A 27,118-nucleotide genomic window follows, 5' to 3' on the forward strand; every position below is an offset into this window, starting at 1 on the left:
AGTCCTATGGGTAGGGTAACATCACAACATGGCAGTGATTATGCTAGTCCTATGGGTAGAGCAGCATCACAAACAACATGGCAGTGATCATACTAGTCCTGTGGGTAGAGCAGCATCACAAACAACATGGCAGTGATTATACTAGTCCTATGGGTAGGGTAACATCACAACATGGCAGTGATTATGCTAGTCCTATGGGTAGGGTAACATCACAACATGGCAGTGATTATGCTAGTCCTATGGGTAGGGTAGCATCACAAACAACATGTCAGTGATTATGCTAGTCCTATGGGTAGAGCAGCATCACAAACAACATGGCAGTGATTATACTCGTCCTATGGGTAGGGTAGCATCACAAACAACATGGCAGTGATTATGCTAGTCCTATGGGTAGGGTACCATCACAAACAACATGGCAGTGATTATGCTAGTCCTATGGGTAGAGCAGCATCACAAACAACATGGCAGTGATTATACTAGTCCTATGGGTAGGGTACCATCACAAACAACATGGCAGTGATTATACTAGTCCTATGGGTAGGGTAGCATCACAAACAACATGGCAGTGATTATGCTAGTCCTATGGGTAGAGCAGCATCACAAACAACATGGCAGTGATTATACTAGTCTTATGGGTAGGGTAGCATCACAAACAACATGGCAGTGATTATACTAGTCCTATGGGTAGGGTACCATCACAAACAACATGGCAGTGATTATACTAGTTTTATGGGTAGGGTAGCATCACAAACAACATGGCAGTGATTATACTAGTCCTATGGGTAGGGTAGCATCACAAACAACATGGCAGTGATTATACTAGTCCTATGGGTAGGGTAGCATCACAAACAACATGGCAGTGATTATACTAGTCCTATGGGTAGAGCAGCATCACAAACAACATGGCAGTGATTATGCTAGTCCTATGGGTAGAGCAGCATCACAAACAACATGGCAGTGATTATACTAGTCCTATGGGTAGGGTTGCATCACAAACAACATGGCAGTGATTATACTAGTCCTATGGGTAGGGTAGCATCACAAACAACATGGCAGTGATTATGCTAGTCCTATGGGTAGAGCAGCATCACAAACAACATGGCAGTGATTATGCTAGTCCTGTGGGTAGGGTAGCATCACAAACAACATGGCAGTGATTATACTAGTCCTGTGGGTAGGGTAGCATCACAAACAACATGGCAGTGATCATACTAGTCCTACGGGTAGAGCAGCATCACAAACAACATGGCAGTGATTATACTAGTCCTATGGGTAGAGCAGCATCACAAACAACATGGCAGTGATCATACTAGTCCTGTGGGTAGAGTAGCATCACAAACAACATGGCAGTGATCATACTAGTCCTGTGGGTAGAGCAGCATCACAAACAACATGGCAGTGATTATACTAGTCCTATGGGTAGGGTAGCATCACAAACAACATGGCAGTGATTATGCTAGTCCTATGGGTAGAGCAGCATCACAAACAAAATGGCAATGATCATACTAGTCCTGTGGGTAGAGCAGCATCACAAACAACATGGCAGTGATCATACTAGTCCTGTGGGTAGGGTAGCATCACAAACAACATGGCAGTGATTATACTAGTCCTATGGGTAGAGCAGCATCACAAACAACATGGCAGTGATCATACTAGTCCTGTGGGTAGAGCAGCATCACAAACAACATGGCAGTGATTATACTAGTCCTATGGGTAGGGTAACATCACAACATGGCAGTGATTATGCTAGTCCTATGGGTAGGGTAACATCACAACATGGCAGTGATTATGCTAGTCCTGTGGGTAGAGCAGCATCACAAACAACATGGCAGTGATCATACTAGTCCTGTGGGTAGAGCAGCATCACAAACAACATGGCAGTGATTATACTAGTCCTATGGGTAGGGTAACATCACAACATGGCAGTGATTATGCTAGTCCTATGGGTAGGGTAACATCACAACATGGCAGTGATTATGCTAGTCCTATGGGTAGGGTAGCATCACAAACAACATGTCAGTGATTATGCTAGTCCTATGGGTAGAGCAGCATCACAAACAACATGGCAGTGATTATACTCGTCCTATGGGTAGGGTAGCATCACAAACAACATGGCAGTGATTATGCTAGTCCTATGGGTAGGGTACCATCACAAACAACATGGCAGTGATTATGCTAGTCCTATGGGTAGAGCAGCATCACAAACAACATGGCAGTGATTATACTAGTCCTATGGGTAGGGTACCATCACAAACAACATGGCAGTGATTATACTAGTTTTATGGGTAGGGTAGCATCACAAACAACATGGCAGTGATTATACTAGTCCTATGGGTAGGGTAGCATCATAAACAACATGGCAGTGATTATACTAGTCCTATGGGTAGAGCAGCATCACAAACAACATGGCAGTGATTATACTCGTCCTATGGGTAGGGTAGCATCACAAACAACATGGCAGTGATTATGCTAGTCCTATGGGTAGGGTACCATCACAAACAACATGGCAGTGATTATGCTAGTCCTATGGGTAGAGCAGCATCACAAACAACATGGCAGTGATTATACTAGTCCTATGGGTAGGGTACCATCACAAACAACATGGCAGTGATTATACTAGTCCTATGGGTAGGGTAGCATCACAAACAACATGGCAGTGATTATACTAGTCTTATGGGTAGGGTAGCATCACAAACAACATGGCAGTGATTATACTAGTCCTATGGGTAGGGTACCATCACAAACAACATGGCAGTGATTATACTAGTTTTATGGGTAGGGTAGCATCACAAACAACATGGCAGTGATTATACTAGTCCTATGGGTAGGGTAGCATCACAAACAACATGGCAGTGATTATACTAGTCCTATGGGTAGGGTAACATCACAACATGGCAGTGATTATGCTAGTCCTATGGGTAGGGTAACATCACAACATGGCAGTGATTATGCTAGTCCTATGGGTAGGGTAGCATCACAAACAACATGTCAGTGATTATGCTAGTCCTATGGGTAGAGCAGCATCACAAACAACATGGCAGTGATTATACTAGTCCTATGGGTAGGGTAGCATCACAAACAACATGGCAGTGATTATACTAGTCCTATGGGTAGGGTAGCATCACAAACAACATGGCAGTGATTATACTAGTCTTATGGGTAGGGTAGCATCACAAACAACATGGCAGTGATTATACTAGTCCTATGGGTAGGGTACCATCACAAACAACATGGCAGTGATTATACTAGTTTTATGGGTAGGGTAGCATCACAAACACCATGGCAGTGATTATACTAGTCCTATGGGTAGGGTAGCATCACAAACAACATGGCAGTGATTATACTAGTCCTATGGGTAGGGTAGCATCATAAACAACATGGCAGTGATTATACTAGTCCTATGGGTAGAGCAGCATCACAAACAACATGGCAGTGATTATGCTAGTCCTATGGGTAGAGCAGCATCACAAACAACATGGCAGTGATTATACTAGTCCTATGGGTAGGGTTGCATCACAAACAACATGGCAGTGATTATACTAGTCCTATGGGTAGGGTAGCATCACAAACAACATGGCAGTGATTATGCTAGTCCTATGGGTAGAGCAGCATCACAAACAACATGGCAGTGATTATGCTAGTCCTGTGGGTAGGGTAGCATCACAAACAACATGGCAGTGATTATACTAGTCCTGTGGGTAGGGTAGCATCACAAACAACATGGCAGTGATTATACTAGTCCTACGGGTAGAGCAGCATCACAAACAACATGGCAGTGATTATGCTAGTCCTATGGGTAGAGCAGCATCACAAACAACATGGCAGTGATCATACTAGTCCTGTGGGTAGAGTAGCATCACAAACAACATGGCAGTGATCATACTAGTCCTGTGGGTAGGGTAGCATCACAAACAACATGGCAGTGATTATACTAGTCCTATGGGTAGAGCAGCATCACAAACAACATGTCAGTGATCATACTAGTCCTGTGGGTAGAGCAGCATCACAAACAACATGGCAGTGATTATACTAGTCCTATGGGTAGGGTAACATCACAACATGGCAGTGATTATGCTAGTCCTATGGGTAGGGTAACATCACAACATGGCAGTGATTATGCTAGTCCTGTGGGTAGAGCAGCATCACAAACAACATGGCAGTGATCATACTAGTCCTGTGGGTAGAGCAGCATCACAAACAACATGGCAGTGATTATACTAGTCCTATGGGTAGGGTAACATCACAACATGGCAGTGATTATGCTAGTCCTATGGGTAGGGTAACATCACAACATGGCAGTGATTATGCTAGTCCTATGGGTAGGGTAGCATCACAAACAACATGTCAGTGATTATGCTAGTCCTATGGGTAGAGCAGCATCACAAACAACATGGCAGTGATTATACTCGTCCTATGGGTAGGGTAGCATCACAAACAACATGGCAGTGATTATGCTAGTCCTATGGGTAGGGTACCATCACAAACAACATGGCAGTGATTATGCTAGTCCTATGGGTAGAGCAGCATCACAAACAACATGGCAGTGATTATACTAGTCCTATGGGTAGGGTACCATCACAAACAACATGGCAGTGATTATACTAGTTTTATGGGTAGGGTAGCATCACAAACAACATGGCAGTGATTATACTAGTCCTATGGGTAGGGTAGCATCATAAACAACATGGCAGTGATTATACTAGTCCTATGGGTAGGGTAGCATCACAAACAACATGGCAGTGATTATACTAGTCCTATGGGTAGGGTAGCATCATAAACAACATGGCAGTGATTATACTAGTCCTATGGGTAGAGCAGCATCACAAACAACATGGCAGTGATTATACTCGTCCTATGGGTAGGGTAGCATCACAAACAACATGGCAGTGATTATGCTAGTCCTATGGGTAGGGTACCATCACAAACAACATGGCAGTGATTATGCTAGTCCTATGGGTAGAGCAGCATCACAAACAACATGGCAGTGATTATTCTAGTCCTATGGGTAGGGTACCATCACAAACAACATGGCAGTGATTATACTAGTCCTATGGGTAGGGTAGCATCACAAACAACATGGCAGTGATTATACTAGTCTTATGGGTAGGGTAGCATCACAAACAACATGGCAGTGATTATACTAGTCCTATGGGTAGGGTACCATCACAAACAACATGGCAGTGATTATACTAGTTTTATGGGTAGGGTAGCATCACAAACAACATGGCAGTGATTATACTAGTCCTATGGGTAGGGTAGCATCACAAACAACATGGCAGTGATTATACTAGTCCTATGGGTAGGGTAACATCACAACATGGCAGTGATTATGCTAGTCCTATGGGTAGGGTAACATCACAACATGGCAGTGATTATGCTAGTCCTATGGGTAGGGTAGCATCACAAACAACATGTCAGTGATTATGCTAGTCCTATGGGTAGAGCAGCATCACAAACAACATGGCAGTGATTATACTAGTCCTATGGGTAGGGTAGCATCACAAACAACATGGCAGTGATTATACTAGTCCTATGGGTAGGGTAGCATCACAAACAACATGGCAGTGATTATACTAGTCTTATGGGTAGGGTAGCATCACAAACAACATGGCAGTGATTATACTAGTCCTATGGGTAGGGTACCATCACAAACAACATGGCAGTGATTATACTAGTTTTATGGGTAGGGTAGCATCACAAACACCATGGCAGTGATTATACTAGTCCTATGGGTAGGGTAGCATCACAAACAACATGGCAGTGATTATACTAGTCCTATGGGTAGGGTAGCATCATAAACAACATGGCAGTGATTATACTAGTCCTATGGGTAGAGCAGCATCACAAACAACATGGCAGTGATTATGCTAGTCCTATGGGTAGAGCAGCATCACAAACAACATGGCAGTGATTATACTAGTCCTATGGGTAGGGTTGCATCACAAACAACATGGCAGTGATTATACTAGTCCTATGGGTAGGGTAGCATCACAAACAACATGGCAGTGATTATGCTAGTCCTATGGGTAGAGCAGCATCACAAACAACATGGCAGTGATTATGCTAGTCCTGTGGGTAGGGTAGCATCACAAACAACATGGCAGTGATTATACTAGTCCTGTGGGTAGGGTAGCATCACAAACAACATGGCAGTGATTATACTAGTCCTACGGGTAGAGCAGCATCACAAACAACATGGCAGTGATTATGCTAGTCCTATGGGTAGAGCAGCATCACAAACAACATGGCAGTGATCATACTAGTCCTGTGGGTAGAGTAGCATCACAAACAACATGGCAGTGATTATGCTAGTCCTATGGGTAGAGCAGCATCACAAACAACATGGCAGTGATCATACTAGTCCTGTGGGTAGGGTAGCATCACAAACAACATGGCAGTGATTATACTAGTCCTATGGGTAGAGCAGCATCACAAACAACATGTCAGTGATCATACTAGTCCTGTGGGTAGAGCAGTATCACAAACAACATGGCAGTGATTATACTAGTCCTATGGGTAGGGTAACATCACAACATGGCAGTGATTATACTAGTCCTATGGGTAGGGTAGCATCACAAACAACATGGCAGTGATTATACTAGTCCTATGGGTAGGGTAACATCACAACATGGCAGTGATTATGCTAGTCCTATGGGTAGGGTAACATCACAACATGGCAGTGATTATGCTAGTCCTATGGGTAGGGTAGCATCACAAACAACATGTCAGTGATTATGCTAGTCCTATGGGTAGAGCAGCATCACAAACAACATGTCAGTGATTATACTCGTCCTATGGGTAGGGTAGCATCACAAACAACATGGCAGTGATTATACTAGTCTTATGGGTAGGGTAGCATCACAAACAACATGGCAGTGATTATACTAGTCCTATGGGTAGGGTACCATCACAAACAACATGGCAGTGATTATACTAGTTTCATGGGTAGGGTAGCATCACAAACAACATGGCAGTGATTATACTAGTCCTATGGGTAGGGTAGCATCACAAACAACATGGCAGTGATTATACTAGTCTTATGGGTAGGGTAGCATCACAAACAACATGGCAGTGATTATACTAGTCCTATGGGTAGGGTACCATCACAAACAACATGGCAGTGATTATACTAGTTTTATGGGTAGGGTAGCATCACAAACAACATGGCAGTGATTATACTAGTCCTATGGGTAGGGTAGCATCACAAACAACATGGCAGTGATTATACTAGTCCTATGGGTAGGGTAGCATCATAAACAACATGGCAGTGATTATACTAGTCCTATGGGTAGAGCAGCATCACAAACCACATGGCAGTGATTATGCTAGTCCTATGGGTAGAGCAGCATCACAAACAACATGGCAGTGATTATACTAGTCCTATGGGTAGGGTTGCATCACAAACAACATGGCAGTGATTATACTAGTCCTATGGGTAGGGTAGCATCACAAACAACATGGCAGTGATTATGCTAGTCCTATGGGTAGGGTAACATCACAACATGGCAGTGATTATGCTAGTCCTATGGGTAGGGTAGCATCACAAACAACATGTCAGTGATTATGCTAGTCCTATGGGTAGAGCAGCATCACAAACAACATGGCAGTGATTATACTAGTCCTATGGGTAGGGTAGCATCACAAACAACATGGCAGTGATTATACTAGTCCTATGGGTAGGGTAGCATCACAAACAACATGGCAGTGATTATACTAGTCTTATGGGTAGGGTAGCATCACAAACAACATGGCAGTGATTATACTAGTCCTATGGGTAGGGTACCATCACAAACAACATGGCAGTGATTATACTAGTTTTATGGGTAGGGTAGCATCACAAACACCATGGCAGTGATTATACTAGTCCTATGGGTAGGGTAGCATCACAAACAACATGGCAGTGATTATACTAGTCCTATGGGTAGGGTAGCATCATAAACAACATGGCAGTGATTATACTAGTCCTATGGGTAGAGCAGCATCACAAACAACATGGCAGTGATTATGCTAGTCCTATGGGTAGAGCAGCATCACAAACAACATGGCAGTGATTATACTAGTCCTATGGGTAGGGTTGCATCACAAACAACATGGCAGTGATTATACTAGTCCTATGGGTAGGGTAGCATCACAAACAACATGGCAGTGATTATGCTAGTCCTATGGGTAGAGCAGCATCACAAACAACATGGCAGTGATTATGCTAGTCCTGTGGGTAGGGTAGCATCACAAACAACATGGCAGTGATTATACTAGTCCTGTGGGTAGGGTAGCATCACAAACAACATGGCAGTGATTATACTAGTCCTACGGGTAGAGCAGCATCACAAACAACATGGCAGTGATTATGCTAGTCCTATGGGTAGAGCAGCATCACAAACAACATGGCAGTGATCATACTAGTCCTGTGGGTAGAGTAGCATCACAAACAACATGGCAGTGATTATGCTAGTCCTATGGGTAGAGCAGCATCACAAACAACATGGCAGTGATCATACTAGTCCTGTGGGTAGGGTAGCATCACAAACAACATGGCAGTGATTATACTAGTCCTATGGGTAGAGCAGCATCACAAACAACATGTCAGTGATCATACTAGTCCTGTGGGTAGAGCAGCATCACAAACAACATGGCAGTGATTATACTAGTCCTATGGGTAGGGTAACATCACAACATGGCAGTGATTATACTAGTCCTATGGGTAGGGTAGCATCACAAACAACATGGCAGTGATTATACTAGTCCTATGGGTAGGGTAACATCACAACATGGCAGTGATTATGCTAGTCCTATGGGTAGGGTAACATCACAACATGGCAGTGATTATGCTAGTCCTATGGGTAGGGTAGCATCACAAACAACATGTCAGTGATTATGCTAGTCCTATGGGTAGAGCAGCATCACAAACAACATGTCAGTGATTATACTCGTCCTATGGGTAGGGTAGCATCACAAACAACATGGCAGTGATTATACTAGTCTTATGGGTAGGGTAGCATCACAAACAACATGGCAGTGATTATACTAGTCCTATGGGTAGGGTACCATCACAAACAACATGGCAGTGATTATACTAGTTTTATGGGTAGGGTAGCATCACAAACAACATGGCAGTGATTATACTAGTCCTATGGGTAGGGTAGCATCACAAACAACATGGCAGTGATTATACTAGTCTTATGGGTAGGGTAGCATCACAAACAACATGGCAGTGATTATACTAGTCCTATGGGTAGGGTACCATCACAAACAACATGGCAGTGATTATACTAGTTTTATGGGTAGGGTAGCATCACAAACAACATGGCAGTGATTATACTAGTCCTATGGGTAGGGTAGCATCACAAACAACATGGCAGTGATTATACTAGTCCTATGGGTAGGGTAGCATCATAAACAACATGGCAGTGATTATACTAGTCCTATGGGTAGAGCAGCATCACAAACCACATGGCAGTGATTATGCTAGTCCTATGGGTAGAGCAGCATCACAAACAACATGGCAGTGATTATACTAGTCCTATGGGTAGGGTTGCATCACAAACAACATGGCAGTGATTATACTAGTCCTATGGGTAGGGTAGCATCACAAACAACATGGCAGTGATTATGCTAGTCCTATGGGTAGAGCAGCATCACAAACAACATGGCAGTGATTATGCTAGTCCTGTGGGTAGGGTAGCATCACAAACAACATGCCAGTGATTATACTAGTCCTGTGGGTAGGGTAGCATCACAAACAACATGGTAGTGATTATACTAGTCCTACGGGTAGAGCAGCATCACAAACAACATGGCAGTGATTATACTAGTCCTATGGGTAGAGCAGCATCACAAACAACATGGCAGTGATTATACTAGTCCTATGGGTAGGGTAGCATCACAAACAACATGGCAGTGATTATGCTAGTCCTATGGGTAGAGCAGCATCACAAACAACATGGCAGTGATTATACTAGTCCTGTGGGTAGGGTAGCATCACAAACAACATGGCAGTGATTATACTAGTCCTACGGGTAGAGCAGCATCACAAACAACATGGCAGTGATTATGCTAGTCCTATGGGTAGAGCAGCATCACAAACAACATGGCAGTGATCATACTAGTCCTGTGGGTAGAGTAGCATCACAAACAACATGGCAGTGATCATACTAGTCCTGTGGGTAGGGTAGCATCACAAACAACATGGCAGTGATTATACTAGTCCTATGGGTAGAGCAGCATCACAAACAACATGTCAGTGATCATACTAGTCCTGTGGGTAGAGCAGCATCACAAACAACATGGCAGTGATTATACTAGTCCTATGGGTAGGGTAACATCACAACATGGCAGTGATTATGCTAGTCCTATGGGTAGGGTAACATCACAACATGGCAGTGATTATGCTAGTCCTGTGGGTAGAGCAGCATCACAAACAACATGGCAGTGATCATACTAGTCCTGTGGGTAGAGCAGCATCACAAACAACATGGCAGTGATTATACTAGTCCTATGGGTAGGGTAACATCACAACATGGCAGTGATTATGCTAGTCCTATGGGTAGGGTAACATCACAACATGGCAGTGATTATGCTAGTCCTATGGGTAGGGTAGCATCACAAACAACATGTCAGTGATTATGCTAGTCCTATGGGTAGAGCAGCATCACAAACAACATGGCAGTGATTATACTCGTCCTATGGGTAGGGTAGCATCACAAACAACATGGCAGTGATTATGCTAGTCCTATGGGTAGGGTACCATCACAAACAACATGGCAGTGATTATGCTAGTCCTATGGGTAGAGCAGCATCACAAACAACATGGCAGTGATTATACTAGTCCTATGGGTAGGGTACCATCACAAACAACATGGCAGTGATTATACTAGTTTTATGGGTAGGGTAGCATCACAAACAACATGGCAGTGATTATACTAGTCCTATGGGTAGGGTAGCATCATAAACAACATGGCAGTGATTATACTAGTCCTATGGGTAGGGTAGCATCACAAACAACATGGCAGTGATTATACTAGTCCTATGGGTAGGGTAGCATCATAAACAACATGGCAGTGATTATACTAGTCCTATGGGTAGAGCAGCATCACAAACAACATGGCAGTGATTATACTCGTCCTATGGGTAGGGTAGCATCACAAACAACATGGCAGTGATTATGCTAGTCCTATGGGTAGGGTACCATCACAAACAACATGGCAGTGATTATGCTAGTCCTATGGGTAGAGCAGCATCACAAACAACATGGCAGTGATTATACTAGTCCTATGGGTAGGGTACCATCACAAACAACATGGCAGTGATTATACTAGTCCTATGGGTAGGGTAGCATCACAAACAACATGGCAGTGATTATACTAGTCTTATGGGTAGGGTAGCATCACAAACAACATGGCAGTGATTATACTAGTCCTATGGGTAGGGTACCATCACAAACAACATGGCAGTGATTATACTAGTTTTATGGGTAGGGTAGCATCACAAACAACATGGCAGTGATTATACTAGTCCTATGGGTAGGGTAGCATCACAAACAACATGGCAGTGATTATACTAGTCCTATGGGTAGGGTAACATCACAACATGGCAGTGATTATGCTAGTCCTATGGGTAGGGTAGCATCACAAACAACATGTCAGTGATTATGCTAGTCCTATGGGTAGAGCAGCATCACAAACAACATGGCAGTGATTATACTAGTCCTATGGGTAGGGTAGCATCACAAACAACATGGCAGTGATTATACTAGTCCTATGGGTAGGGTAGCATCACAAACAACATGGCAGTGATTATACTAGTCTTATGGGTAGGGTAGCATCACAAACAACATGGCAGTGATTATACTAGTCCTATGGGTAGGGTACCATCACAAACAACATGGCAGTGATTATACTAGTTTTATGGGTAGGGTAGCATCACAAACACCATGGCAGTGATTATACTAGTCCTATGGGTAGGGTAGCATCACAAACAACATGGCAGTGATTATACTAGTCCTATGGGTAGGGTAGCATCATAAACAACATGGCAGTGATTATACTAGTCCTATGGGTAGAGCAGCATCACAAACAACATGGCAGTGATTATGCTAGTCCTATGGGTAGAGCAGCATCACAAACAACATGGCAGTGATTATACTAGTCCTATGGGTAGGGTTGCATCACAAACAACATGGCAGTGATTATACTAGTCCTATGGGTAGGGTAGCATCACAAACAACATGGCAGTGATTATGCTAGTCCTATGGGTAGAGCAGCATCACAAACAACATGGCAGTGATTATGCTAGTCCTGTGGGTAGGGTAGCATCACAAACAACATGGCAGTGATTATACTAGTCCTGTGGGTAGGGTAGCATCACAAACAACATGGCAGTGATTATACTAGTCCTACGGGTAGAGCAGCATCACAAACAACATGGCAGTGATTATGCTAGTCCTATGGGTAGAGCAGCATCACAAACAACATGGCAGTGATCATACTAGTCCTGTGGGTAGAGTAGCATCACAAACAACATGGCAGTGATCATACTAGTCCTGTGGGTAGGGTAGCATCACAAACAACATGGCAGTGATTATACTAGTCCTATGGGTAGAGCAGCATCACAAACAACATGTCAGTGATCATACTAGTCCTGTGGGTAGAGCAGCATCACAAACAACATGGCAGTGATTATACTAGTCCTATGGGTAGGGTAACATCACAACATGGCAGTGATTATACTAGTCCTATGGGTAGGGTAGCATCACAAACAACATGGCAGTGATTATACTAGTCCTATGGGTAGGGTAACATCACAACATGGCAGTGATTATGCTAGTCCTATGGGTAGGGTAACATCACAACATGGCAGTGATTATGCTAGTCCTATGGGTAGGGTAGCATCACAAACAACATGTCAGTGATTATGCTAGTCCTATGGGTAGAGCAGCATCACAAACAACATGTCAGTGATTATACTCGTCCTATGGGTAGGGTAGCATCACAAACAACATGGCAGTGATTATACTAGTCTTATGGGTAGGGTAGCATCACAAACAACATGGCAGTGATTATACTAGTCCTATGGGTAGGGTACCATCACAAACAACATGGCAGTGATTATACTAGTCTTATGGGTAGGGTAGCATCACAAACAACATGGCAGTGATTATACTAGTCCTATGGGTAGGGTACCATCACAAACAACATGGCAGTGATTATACTAGTTTTATGGGTAGGGTAGCATCACAAACAACATGGCAGTGATTATACTAGTCCTATGGGTAGGGTAGCATCACAAACAACATGGCAGTGATTATACTAGTCCTATGGGTAGGGTAGCATCATAAACAACATGGCAGTGATTATACTAGTCCTATGGGTAGAGCAGCATCACAAACAACATGGCAGTGATTATGCTAGTCCTATGGGTAGAGCAGCATCACAAACAACATGGCAGTGATTATACTAGTCCTATGGGTAGGGTTGCATCACAAACAACATGGCAGTGATTATACTAGTCCTATGGGTAGGGTAGCATCACAAACAACATGGCAGTGATTATGCTAGTCCTATGGGTAGAGCAGCATCACAAACAACATGGCAGTGATTATGCTAGTCCTGTGGGTAGGGTAGCATCACAAACAACATGGCAGTGATTATACTAGTCCTGTGGGTAGGGTAGCATCACAAACAACATGGTAGTGATTATACTAGTCCTACGGGTAGAGCAGCATCACAAACAACATGGCAGTGATTATACTAGTCCTATGGGTAGAGCAGCATCACAAACAACATGGCAGTGATTATACTAGTCCTATGGGTAGGGTAGCATCACAAACAATATGGCAGTGATTATACTAGTCCTGTGGGTAGAGCAGCATCACAAACAATATGGCAGTGATTATACTAGTCCTATGGGTAGAGCAGCATCACAAACAACATGGCAGTGATTATACTAGTCCTATGGGTAGGGTAGCATCACAAACAATATGGCAGTGATTATACTAGTCCTATGGGTAGAGCAGCATCACAAACAACATGGCAGTGATTATACTAGTCCTATGGGTAGGGTAGCATCACAAACAATATGGCAGTGATCATACTAGTCCTGTGGGTAGAGCAGCATCTCAGACCAATGCATGTATTTAGTCCAGATACCCTTTTTGTGTTGCATATGAATGAATAAAGCTTGCGCTGTTTTGCATATATCTTTTTTGTGCATTACTTATACATACAGCCAATGTTTCTTCGTTAACCATGAAATCTCTCTAGAAGCAGAAGAATATTTTTTTAAATGTTCCACATTGTATTTTCTCAGGCTTTAAGTAAAGCTCTGCTAGCTCTAAGGGCAGAAATGACCGCTCATGCTGAACAGCAGATTATTTCCACAGCAGCACAAAAGGAGGAGAACTTAAACATTCAGCAGATTGTCGATAGACAGACCAAAGATTTAAAGGTGAGAATGTGACATTTTATTTCAGGGTTTTTTCTCATATCTGAGTAGCTTTGCAATATATATTACAAAATTCTGTCGTGTGTGTCTGTGTCTATACACTCCTCAACCTTGAAATTGCTACACCAAAAATGGAAATTATGGAAATTACAGAATCAATAGTTAATTGTTAATGATATGCAAATGATTACTAATGGATACTTATTTTTCTAAACCTCTCTATTTGTTCATATCAAGTATGAGTGCAGAAATACTTAGATGTACTCGCCTTGGCATGCTATCACTGAGGTCATTAATGGTTATCTGAGGAAGGTTCTGCCACACAATTCACTTGGGCACACAAAATCATCAAGATCCACTGCTGGTGGCTCACTTTGAAATAGCCAACCAATGATGTCTCAGATAAGCTTGATGGAAGACAAGTCTGGAGACGCTGTAGGTCAGGATAGCACATCCGGGACATGGTAGCATGTTTACACCATGCAGGCTGCTCACAGTGGCACAAGAAACATGTAGCGTAGCCTGGTGTTGTTGAGTTGAAAAATACCTTTTGAGAAACTGTGGAGAAATGGTTATCCTGCTGATTCAACATCCAAATCAATGTAACGCCAAGCTCTTAGTGTACCTGGAATGAAGGCTAGAGGGTTCTGACTACTGTACATTATGCCACCGCACACCATAATCCTGGGAGTAGGACCAGTGTGACGTTTCCTCATGAAGGCATCTTCATGGCATTGCCAATGTGATCTCCAGCTACTCTGCATTCAAGACAAAAGCAGTAATCATCACTGAAGAAGATAGACTTCCATTCCAGTCTACATTGCCCTATTCCAGCCTCCAATCTCAATCTGGAGACCACATGGAAAATGCCATGAAAAAGCCTTCACTGGATTATGGTGTGCGGTAGCATAATGTCCGGAGCTGGACTCCTCAAGTTTTCATTCCAGGTACGCTTAGTTTGGTGTTACATTTTTAAGGTCGCAGAACCAGTGTTTTCGTCTTTTCTCCTAAGTGTCCCATGAGGTGGTTTTCAACATAACAATGCCAGGCCATATGTTGCTCACAGTGAACAGCCTGCATGGTCTAAATGTGCTATCATGGCTGCAACGTCTACGCACTTGTCTACTATCAAGCACATCTGCAACATCTTTGGTCAATAATTGCAAAGAGAGCTGCCAGCAGCGGATCTTGATTTGTGTGCCTAAATGAATCCAGCGTGGGAGTACCCAAGGCGTGTAAGTGAATGTCTTTTTGCGTGTGCCTCTTATTCTCAGTACTGAATAAATTGACGTGTTTGGAAAATTCTGTTTCCATTTTTTTCATCATATGCATATCATTAACATGTCTATTCATTCTGTGATTTCCATAATTCCATGCTTTTCCTTCTTAAAGGGAACCTGTCAGCCCCAAAATCGAAGGTGAGCTAAGCCCACCAGCATCAGGGTCTTATCTACAGCATTCTGCCCCCGATGTATCCTGAAAGAGGAGAAAACCGTTCCGGTTCTGGTCCGATGGATGTCACGATCCGTGGCCTCCCATCTTCTTACGATGACGTCCTCTTCTTGTCTTCTTGCTGCGGCTCCGGCGCAGGCGTACTTTGTCTGCCCTGTTGAGGGAAGAGCAAAGTACTGCAGTGCGCAGGTGCTGGGCCTCTCTGGCCTTTCCCGGAGCCTGCGCACTGCAGTACTTTGCTCTGCACTTATCAGGGCAGACAAAGTACGCCTGCGCTGGAGCTGCAGCGTGAAGACAAGAAGAGGACCTCATCGTAAGAAGATGGGAGGGACCGGACCGCGACACTCATCAGACCCGGACCGCAGCGGGACCGCCCGTGGGTGAGTATAATCTAACCTGTTTTTCTCAACTTTCAGGATACAGGGGGCTTACCTACAGCATTACAGAATGCATTACAGAATGCTGTAGAGCAGCATATGAGGTATATACTATGGAGCATCTTATGGAGGCCATCAACCATAATGCAGCAGCATACAGGGCATATACTATGGAGCATCTTATGGGGGCCATCAACCATAATGCAGCAGCATACGGGGCATATACTATGGAGCATCTTATGGGGGCCATCAACCATAATGGTGCAGCATATGGGGCATATACAGTACTATGGAGCATCTTATGGGGGCCATCAACCATAATGCAGCAGCATACGGGGCATATACTATGGAGCATCTTATGGGGGCCATCAACCATAATGCAGCAGCATACGGGGCATATACTATGGAGCATCTTATGGGGGCCATCAACCATAATGGTGCAGCATGCAGGGCATATACTATGGAGCATCTTATGGGGGCCATCAACCCTAATACAGCAGCATATGAAGCATATATTATGGAGCATCTTATGGGGGCCATCAACCATAATGGTGCAGCATGCGGGGCATATGTTATGGAGCATCTTATGGGGGCCATCAACCATAATGGAGCAGCATATGAGGCATATACTATGGAGCATCTTATGGGGGGCCATCAACCTTTATGGAGCAGCGTATGGGGCATTGATGGGAGCAGCAAATTACAGAACGGTGGCGCGGGATGGGAGCAGCAAATGACAGGATGGGGGCGCAAGATGGCAGCAGCAAATGACAGGATGGGGGCGCAAGATGGTAGCAGCACATGACAAGAATAGGGCGCAGGATGGAAGCAACACATACCAGGATGGAGACCATATACCAATATAAATGCTCGCCACCCGGGCATAGAACGGGTTCAATAGCTAGTTATAAAAATAATCCTGCTAGCTCTTCCAAACTAAGATTTGTTAATAGTAGGTTTTTATTTGCTTTTAAATAATTTTATGACATACAATTGCCAGCCAGTTTTTGTGTGTGTACAGTATGTGTATGCATTTGTGTATTTATGTATTTATTTGTGTGTACAGTATGTGTATGTATCTGTCGGTATTTATGTATGTGTACAGTATGTGTATGTATTTGTGTCTGTATGTATTTGTGTGTACAGTATGTGTATTTGTGTATGTCTGTGTATTTATGTATTTGTGTCTACAGTATGTGTGTGTATTTATGTATTTGTGTGTACAGTATGTGTGTATTTGTGTACAGTATTTGTGTGTACAGTATGTGTATGTATTTGTGTATGTCTGTATATTTATGTATTTGTGTCTACAGTATGTGTGTGTATTTATGTATTTGTGTGTACAGTATGTGTGTATTTGTGTACAGTATTTGTGTGTACAGTATGTGTATGTATTTGTGTATGTCTGTGTATTTATGTATTTGTGTCCAGTATGTGTGTGTGTATTTATGTATTTGTGTCTACAGTATGTGTGTATTTATGTATTTGTGTGTACAGTATGTGTATATTTGTGTGTACAGTAAGTGTGTATGTATGTGTGTGTACAGTATGTGTATGTATTTGTGTATTTATGTATGTGTGTACAGTATGTGTATGTCTGTGTATTTATGTGTGTACAGTATGTGTATGTATTTATGTATGTGCATTTATGTATGTGTGTACAATATGTACAGATTTATGTATGGGTATGTCTGTGTTTATGAATGTGTATTATGTATGGATATGTATGTGTGTACAGTATTTGTATGTATGTGTATTTATGTGTGTACAGTATGTGTATGTATTTATGTATGTTCATTTATGTATGTATGTGTGTACAATATGTATGTACAGATTTATGTATGGGTATGTCTGTGTTTATGAATGTGTATTATGTATGGGTATGTATGTGTGTACAGTATTTGTGTATGTATGTGTATTTCTGTATGTGTGCCTGTATTTATGTCATGCAATACCTGTGCAAGCCTGCAGATGGCACTGTTGTAGTAATTCCAACACTACAGACTAGCTGCCAGATCCAGTGTTGTAATCAGACATTGGTGCACAGTTGTGTTAGTGTGTAGCGGTGTCTGCTGTATACAATGCCATTACGTGTCGTGGCGTATATTTATCTGGAAACATTTAAAGCAGGTAGATCCAATTCTCCACTGTACAGCTGCTTGTGGCTCTGTAGCTGGAGGATTGAGAGGGGAGATACTTTGTTGCTGATGTTTTCTGTCTCATAGAGTCCCATATTAGGAAGGGTAAGAAACTAGTCCGTCCGCCATTGATCCTGCTCATGTGTTTCCATATAAATGTACAGTCCCAAGCGCGGGATTATTCTCTCTAACTGTATTCATGGCACAAATGCTTTTTGGTATTGGCAGCGTAGGCAATTATTGCATTTTCCATGCTTTTGCTATCTGACATTGTATTGATCGCGGAGTCAATAAGGCAGACTGAGGTGAGTTAACACCGAAAACATTGCCGTAACCCCTGTTGTCTGGCTTGTTTTATTGATATTCCTTCCGTGGGTACTAGAGCTAAATAATTCATTTGAAGCAAATTCTCTCATTAAGCGTCTACTTGCAAATGACGTCCCATGGTGCCCGGGTTGGTTGCAGATGAAAATTGTTACATTATCCTTTCTTAACTTAAAAGCTGATTACAGAGTTTTAATCCAGAGCCTAATTCCTTAGTGGTATTTTAAGTAGGCAAATTTAATTGTGAAGAAACATGATATTATCGTTACAGGCGCGAAACGAAGATTTACATGAGCAGCTACTAAAGCTTAAAGAGACCCTGAGAAGTAGCAAGGCGAGGGAGAATAGCCTGACGGAGGACCTTGGAAACCTAAACCAGGAGATGCGAGGAAAGCAGAAAATCCTTAACAAGCTTCACAAGGAAAAGGAGGAAGCCGAGAAGGAAAATGAGGAGATGAAAAAAAGGCTGAAGCGGCTCGTGAGCAGTGTCCAGGTAAGAGGAATAAGGCGGGCCTTCCGGAAAATGGAGCATACTGTCCTCACATGAAGAGGGATGGGCACACAACGGTTACAGGCTGCTGACCAGGTCTGCCAAAAGTTACATCGTTTCATCACTTTATTCGCTCATGTATCAGAAGCCTGGACAACCCCTTAAAGGAAACCTGTCACCAGGTTTGGCCAATACAAGTTACGGCCACCGCCTTTCAGGGCTTAAGGTACCTTCACACTGAGCGACTTTACAACGATAACGATAGCGATCTGTGACGTTGCAGCGTCCTGGATAGCGATATCGTTGTGTTTGACACGCAGCAGCGATCAGGATCCTGCTGTGACATCGTTGGTCGGAGCTAGAAGGCCAGAACCTTCCTCGCTGGATCACCCGCTGACATAGCTGAATCGGCGTGTGTGACGCCGATTCAGCGATGTCTTCACTGGTAACCAGGGTAAACATCGGGTTAATAAGCGCAGGGCCGCGCTTAGTAACCCGATGTTTACCCTGGTTACCATTGTAAATGTAAAAAAAAACAAACACTACATACTTACATTCCGGTGGCTGTCGCGTCCCCCGGCGTTCTGCTTCCCTGCACTGTGTGAGCACCGGCCGTAAAGCAGAGCACAGCGGTGACGTCACCGCTCTGCTTTACGGCCGGCGCTTACACAGTGCAGGAAAGCTGACGGCGAGGGATGCGACAGACACCGGAATGTAAGTATGTAGTGTTTGTTTTTTTTTACATTTACACTGGTAACCAGGGTAAACATCGGGTTACTAAGCGCGGCCCTGCGCTTAGTAACCCGATGTTTACCCTGGTTACCCGGGGACTTTGGCATCGTTGGTCGCTGGAGAGCTGTCTGTGTGACAGCTCTCCAGCGACCACACAACGACGAAACAGCGACGCTGCAGCGATTGGCATCGTTGCCTAGATCGCTGCAGCGTCGCTTAATGTGACGGTACCTTTATATAAAGCTGTATATCTGCCCCCAACCCGACCTGTAAGAGAAGAAAAATAACTTTCATTATACTCACCTGCGGGGCAGTCCGGTCCGAGGGGTGTCGCTGGCCTTCTTACGGTCCCCGTCCTCCTGCTTACTTCATGTGGATGACACGTCCCTGCATCATCCACACAGTCTCCTCGCTCCTGCACAGGCGTAATTCTCTGCCTTGATGAGGGCAGAGCAAAGTCCTGCAGTGCGCAGGCGACGGGAGAGGTCAGAGAGGCCCAGCACACACATACACTTACACACATACACTTACACACATACACTTACACACATACACTCACACACATACACTCACACACATACACTCACACACATACACTCAGTCAAACACAAACATACACTCAAACACACACATACACTCAAACACACACAAATACACTCACACACACAAATACACTCACACACACACAAATACACTCAAATACACTCAAACACACACATACACTCATACACACACATACTCATACACATACAGTCACACACACACATACAGTCACACACACACTCAAACACACACACAGGCACTCACACACATACACTCACACACTCACATACAGTCACACACACACATATACACACACATACACTCATACACATACACTCACACACACACATACACACACTCACATACACACACATACACATACAGTCATACACTCACACACTCACACATACACTCACACACACACATACACACACACACACATACACATACAGTCACACATACACTCACACACACTCACACATATACTCACACACATACACTCACAGACATATACACACACTCACATACACTCACACATACACACATATACACACACATATATACACCCACATACACTCACACACATCCATATAAACATACACACACATATATATATACACACATATATATATATATATACACATATATATACACACATATATATACACACATATATACACACACATATATACACACACATACGCACATACACTCACAAACACCCATATACACATATACACATACAAACACACACACGCACACACACACATATATATATATATATATATATATATATATACATACATACATACATACATACATATGTATACACATATACACACACATACACTCACACACATACACTCACACACACATATACACTCACACACATATACACATACACACACACACATGTGTATATATATACACACATACATGTACACACACATACATACACTCACACAGATATACTGTACACACACATATACACACACTCACACATATATACTGTACACACACATATATGCATACACATACATATACACACACACCATTTTGCACTTGCATTGTTAGAGATATATAGTGCTGGTTTGGTCAGACTTATATTCTAATCTGTGTGAATAGCTATGGTGGGGTGTCTGTCACATGTGTGTGTGTGTATATATATATATATATATATATATATATATATATATATATATATATATATATATATATATATATATATTCATATTCTTCTGAGCTGGAGCTTCATTTTTGAGAACTTTGCTAACAAGTGGCATTTATGTCATATTGGTAAGATATTGCATAACTCATTGATTTTTCAGAGAGTGAAACCTAAAGCTTAATTTGCAAAATATGTTATGTATTCCCATGTCTGACTTGGTCAATAACCTTTAAATAGTTGTGTAGTAAAATAGAAAAATCCACATATGTGATATTGGGCCGCTTCCGTCCTAGCATCCATAGTGACCTTCATCTATACACTGCAGTGCTATACCCACTCCCTATTGCTAGGCAGCACAGCTGATCAGAGCGGGTTTATTGCATTATTAGGCTTTCTGTAGCGCACATCCAGCCTTTCATTCTGTCACTTTGTGTAGAGCTACATTGTTCTGTTTTGACAGTCTTCCCCTCGCAGCACAACCACGTGCACATTTGACTCGTGGTGATCTATTCATAAAACATTTTTTCACCTCTGACCGTCATCTAAGTACAGGCTCTGTGGGTAAAATAATACAATTTACCCTTTTAACTCTTAACTATTGTTTTGATGGAGAAGAGATAATTGCAGATGACACCCAATGTGAGCACTTAGAATCCAGAAAAAGAAAATCGTATGTGCTTCCTATATTTTTAATGTACACTTATTTAAAGGTGCTATTAGTACATATCCTTGCAACAAACCTATGGATCCTCTGAACCTGTAAGTCCCCTGGTGGTCAGAGGAGCTAAAAGTAGGTAATTTTCTTAGGGTCAGATTTGAGATAAGCGTTTACTTCATTATTTTAGTCGTTAATATCCTTTTAAAGGGAATGTGTCAGCAGGATTTTGCTATGTAATCTGAAGACAGCATGAGGTAGGGGTTAAAACACAGATTTCAGCCATGCCTCTCTTATCAAGCTTGTGGCTTTGTTTGGTTACAGTGATTAATTTAGCACCAGTAGCTTGTCATTGCTTTGACTTGCCTCCTGGTCTGACACGCCCCCTCTTGTGATAAGCAGCTCACTGTCTATGGACTTTATACATGGAGAGCCTTGTGTGGGCGGAGTTAGGTCTCTCAGCTCTGCTTCATTCTAAATCTAAAAGCTCTGATTGCGTCAGAACGGCTGCACCCAGTAATCTAAGTGATACATCATTGGATTCAGCTTCTCTTTGCCTAGACCAGGCTGATCTCAGATGAGGCAGCATAAACCTGCACACTACAGTGCTTTATACTTCTGTAATTGGAATAGTCCTGCAGAAAGAAAGCATATCTTAGTGTTGCAGTGTGGTCTGTGACAATGATTGAGTCCTTCTCTACCAATGGATAAAATGGCTGACTCTTAATAGCTGCATGTTCTCTTATTCAGTTGCATAAACTGCCCTTTGCCTACATAAAGTGCCTGTTCCAGCCCGTGCTGCGCTTTATGTACAGCCGTTCTCGAGGAGACATCAAACAAGTCTATTTAGTTTTTTAGGCTCTCTCATGATGTAAATATTAAAGCTGGATCCCGAATATCTGTTTTTCAGAGTAAGTCAGATGTGGAAAGTAAACAGAGCCTGATAGATGAACTTCACAGGAAAGTTAAAAGACTAGAAGTGGAGCTGGAGAAAAAGACCGAAGAAGCCGAACGAAAGCCTGCACAGGAAGATAAGGTGTGATCACAGCGTATGTTACTCTGGATATAGTGACTGCTGTAGGGTGTACGACTGAACCGCGCTGACCTCCCAATGAATATATATACAGTATAATATATATCTATATTATAAATATAAATACATATATATAAATATAGAATGAGCGAATGTAGTCCAGAAATTGGTTTTACAATTTAGATCTATATATTGTAAACCCAATTTATGCAGTACATATGTCCTGGGCCAAAGCTTACTGATACTGTGTGGGGCGGGATAATCGAGTCTCTGAATGCAGGATGCATATTTTGTTATGTGCTCGGGGTCTAAATATATGACTGGTTCCTAACAGGGTATTCTGGTTTCACCAAATAAGAGTAAGATCTGTCTTGGTTAGGTAACACATAGGCGCAGCTGCCATTATAAGACACCTCTCTGGTTCCTGTACTGTACTCAGACTGTAAGAAGCTGTGCGTGTGTTTCCATCATGTAACATGGAGAGGTTTTTTAATGTTTTATTGCTATATGGATGCATAGTGACTGCTGCAGTTTTGACCCTCCCGAACAGGGCTTGGGAATTGAAAGATATTGTCTCACTAGGGACATTTATGACATATCCAAAAGATGGCTGCGAGTCCCACGTCTGGGACATGCCCATAGCTCCAGAACGGGAATCCTCTGATCCACCCTCTCTGCCAGTGACTGGAGAGGTGGCTGCACATGTCCCGGCTCTCCCTAATCATTGCGATAGGAGTTCTAATTGCTCTCATATCAGTGAATGGAGAGAGTCACCACATGTGCCGTTATCTCTCCACTAGTGGTCCAACGTTGGCCAGGATGGACGATCACGGTTGTGGAGATAGGTGCCAGTGCCACCTCTGGGACCCCCCATTATACGACCATCCAGAATTCCTTTTGTAACTACAGATTAATATTTATTTTTCTACTTTAGGGCGCCAAACAAGAAATCATAAGGTGGGAAGAAGGCAAAAAATGGCAAAGTAAGATAGAAGGAATTCGCGCCAAGCTTAGAGAAAAAGACAAGGAAGTGGAGACTCTGACAAAACAGCTGACAACTCTCAAAGACCTCTACTCCAAGTGAGTTCTGGGGACAGGATTATTGCACTGCATGTAGAAGGGTTGTGACAAAGTATCTCCCACTTTCCAAATTTCCTCCTTGTATAGTGCTTTGCGAAAGTATTGGGCTCCCTGGAACTTTTCAACCTTTTCCCACATATCATGCTTCAAACATAAAGATACCAAATGTACATTTTTGGTGAAGAATCAACAACAAGTGGAACATAAATGTGAAGTTGAACGAAATGTATTGATTATTTTACATTTTTGTGGAAATTCAAAAACTGATTAGTGGGGCCTGCAATATTATTCGGCCCCTTTACTTTCCGTGTAGCAAACTCACTCCAGAAGTTCATTGCGGATCTCTGAATGATCCAATGTTGTCCTAAATGCCTAATGATGATAAATATAATCCACCTGTGTGTAATCAAGTCTCCGTATAAATGCACCTGCTCTGTGATAGTCTCAGGGTTCTGTTTGAAGCACAGAGAGCATCATGAAGACCAGGGAGCACAACAGGCAGGTCCACGATACTGTTGTGGAGAAGTTTAAAGCCAGATTTGGATTCAAAATGATTTCCAAAACTTGAAACATCCCAAGGAGCACTGTGCAAGCGATCATATTGAAATAGAAGGAGTATCATACCATTGCAAATCTACCAAGACCCGGCCGTCCCTCTAATCTTCCATCTCAAATGGGAGAAGACTGATCAGAGATGCAGCCAAGAGGCCCATGATCAGTCTGGATGAAATGCAGATATCTACAGCTGAGGTCCGTAGGACAACAATCAGTCGTACACTACAAACATTTGACCGTTATGGAAGAGTGGCAAGAAGAAAGCCATTTCTCAAAGATATCCATAAAAAGTGTTGTTTAAAGTTTGCAACAAGCCACCTGGGAGACACACCAAACATGTGGAAGAAGGTGCTCTCGTCAGATAAAACCAAAATCGAACTTTTTGGCAACAATGCCAAATGATATGTTTGGTGTAAAGGCAACACAGCTCATCACCCTGAACACACCATCCCCACAGTCAAACATAGTGGTGGCAGCATCATGGATTGGGCCTGCTTTTCTTCAGCAGGGACCGGGAAGATGGTTAAAATTGATGGGAAGATGGATGGAGCCAAATACAGGACCATTCTTAAAGAAAACCTGTTAGAATCTGCGAAAGACCTGAGACTGGGACTGAGATTTGTCTTCCAACAAGACAATGATCCCAAAGATAAAGCAAAATCTACAATGGAATGGTTCACAAATAAACTTATCCAGGTGTTAGAATGGCCAAGTCAAAGTCCAGACCTCAATCCAATCGGGAATCTGTGGAAAGAGCTGAAAACTGCTGTTCATAAATGATTTCATCAAACCTCACTGAGCTCCTGCTGTTTGCCAAGAAAGAATGGGCAAGAATTTCAGTCTCTCCATGTATAAAACTGATAGAGACATACCCAAGCGACTTGCAGCTGTAATTGCAGCAAAAGGTGGCTCAACAAAGTATTAAGTTAAAGGGGCGGAATAATATTGCACGCCCCACTTTTCAGTTTTTGAATTTCCACAAATATTTAAAATAAGCAATAAATTTCGTTTAACTTCACAATTGTGTTCCACTTGTTCTCGATTCTTCACCAAAAATTTACATTTGGTATCTTCATGTTTGAAGCATGATATGTGGGAAAAGGTTGAAAAATTCCAGGGGGGGCGAATACTTTCGAAAGGCATTGTATATGTCTCATACTGAACGGTTTCTGCCATCTTGAAAAGAAATGCCAGCTTCTGAACGCACCGTTTCCGCTTCATTCCTTTCACAAAGAAATCAGGCCAAGATGCACATTTTCTTAGCAGCAGTTACATCGGTGCCTCAGTCAAGGGTTTCCGGAGTCAGTCATTCAGTGTGTGCACTAACACCAATTATACTTTCCAGAAAACACGTGATAGGTGCCCTTACTTACAGGGTGCATTTTCCCTCTATAAACATCTCTGCAGCATGGTTTTGTTTTGTTTTTCGCTCCAGTATAAAATAATGTGTTGGTATGTGAGCCGCATAAGCTAACCTATGTGCACCATGAGTGATCACTAAATCAAGAAGAAATGCAATACTTGCTAAAATACCAGTTCCCAGCAGAATGCAAACACGCATAATAATATATTTGTGGACGGTTGCATAGTTACAAGATACTAATGAACACCCACATATGCCTACCATTCATGAGAGGGTGGCAGCCAGGGCTGTGGAGTTGTAAGCCAAACCTCCGACTCCTCAATTTCCATGACACTGACTCCACCAAAATGGGCTCCGACTCCACAGCCTAGGTGGCAGCTCAGTATTAGACTTGCACATAGATAAGGCTTCTATAGGTGCCAATTAACAGTATAATAGACATGCCCATTTTTAAATTGGGCATTCTTCCCGGCACCTCCTGCGGACATTCTACAGAGCGATGACACCCTGTTTTATCCCAACTTTACAAAACCAATCTACATTTTGTAAAAAAAAAAAATGATAATCATGAGGTATTAGCTGATATTGTGGCTAACATACCCCAGCCGTAACACAAGTCAAGAGTCCTTATCGAATTGTGAGTCCCTACACTAAGCTAAAATGCAAATTACTGAAAAAGACATCAGGTTTACAATATATTTAACGGAAAAGGTCATGATTGCTGATACAGAGGCAGGTTAAAGCACCAGTTCCATCCAGAATACCGTCA

General features: G+C 42.7%; 1 protein-coding gene across 2 annotated transcripts in view; it reads left to right on the plus strand.

The window, feature by feature from the left end:
* CEP290 (centrosomal protein 290) overlaps positions 1-27,118 on the plus strand; it is a 361,160-nt gene that overhangs the window by 245,697 nt on the left and 88,345 nt on the right. For both annotated transcript variants that reach the window (XM_069764386.1, XM_069764388.1), the window contains exons 38-41: positions 14,305-14,442; positions 19,002-19,223; positions 23,229-23,354; positions 24,286-24,431. In XM_069764386.1, coding sequence (XP_069620487.1) covers positions 14,305-14,442; positions 19,002-19,223; positions 23,229-23,354; positions 24,286-24,431 — 632 coding nt within the window. The remainder of the gene's footprint in view (positions 1-14,304; positions 14,443-19,001; positions 19,224-23,228; positions 23,355-24,285; positions 24,432-27,118) is intronic.

The sequence above is a fragment of the Ranitomeya imitator genome, chromosome 4, assembly GCF_032444005.1.
Source record: "Ranitomeya imitator isolate aRanImi1 chromosome 4, aRanImi1.pri, whole genome shotgun sequence".
Classification (NCBI taxonomy): domain Eukaryota; kingdom Metazoa; phylum Chordata; class Amphibia; order Anura; family Dendrobatidae; genus Ranitomeya; species Ranitomeya imitator.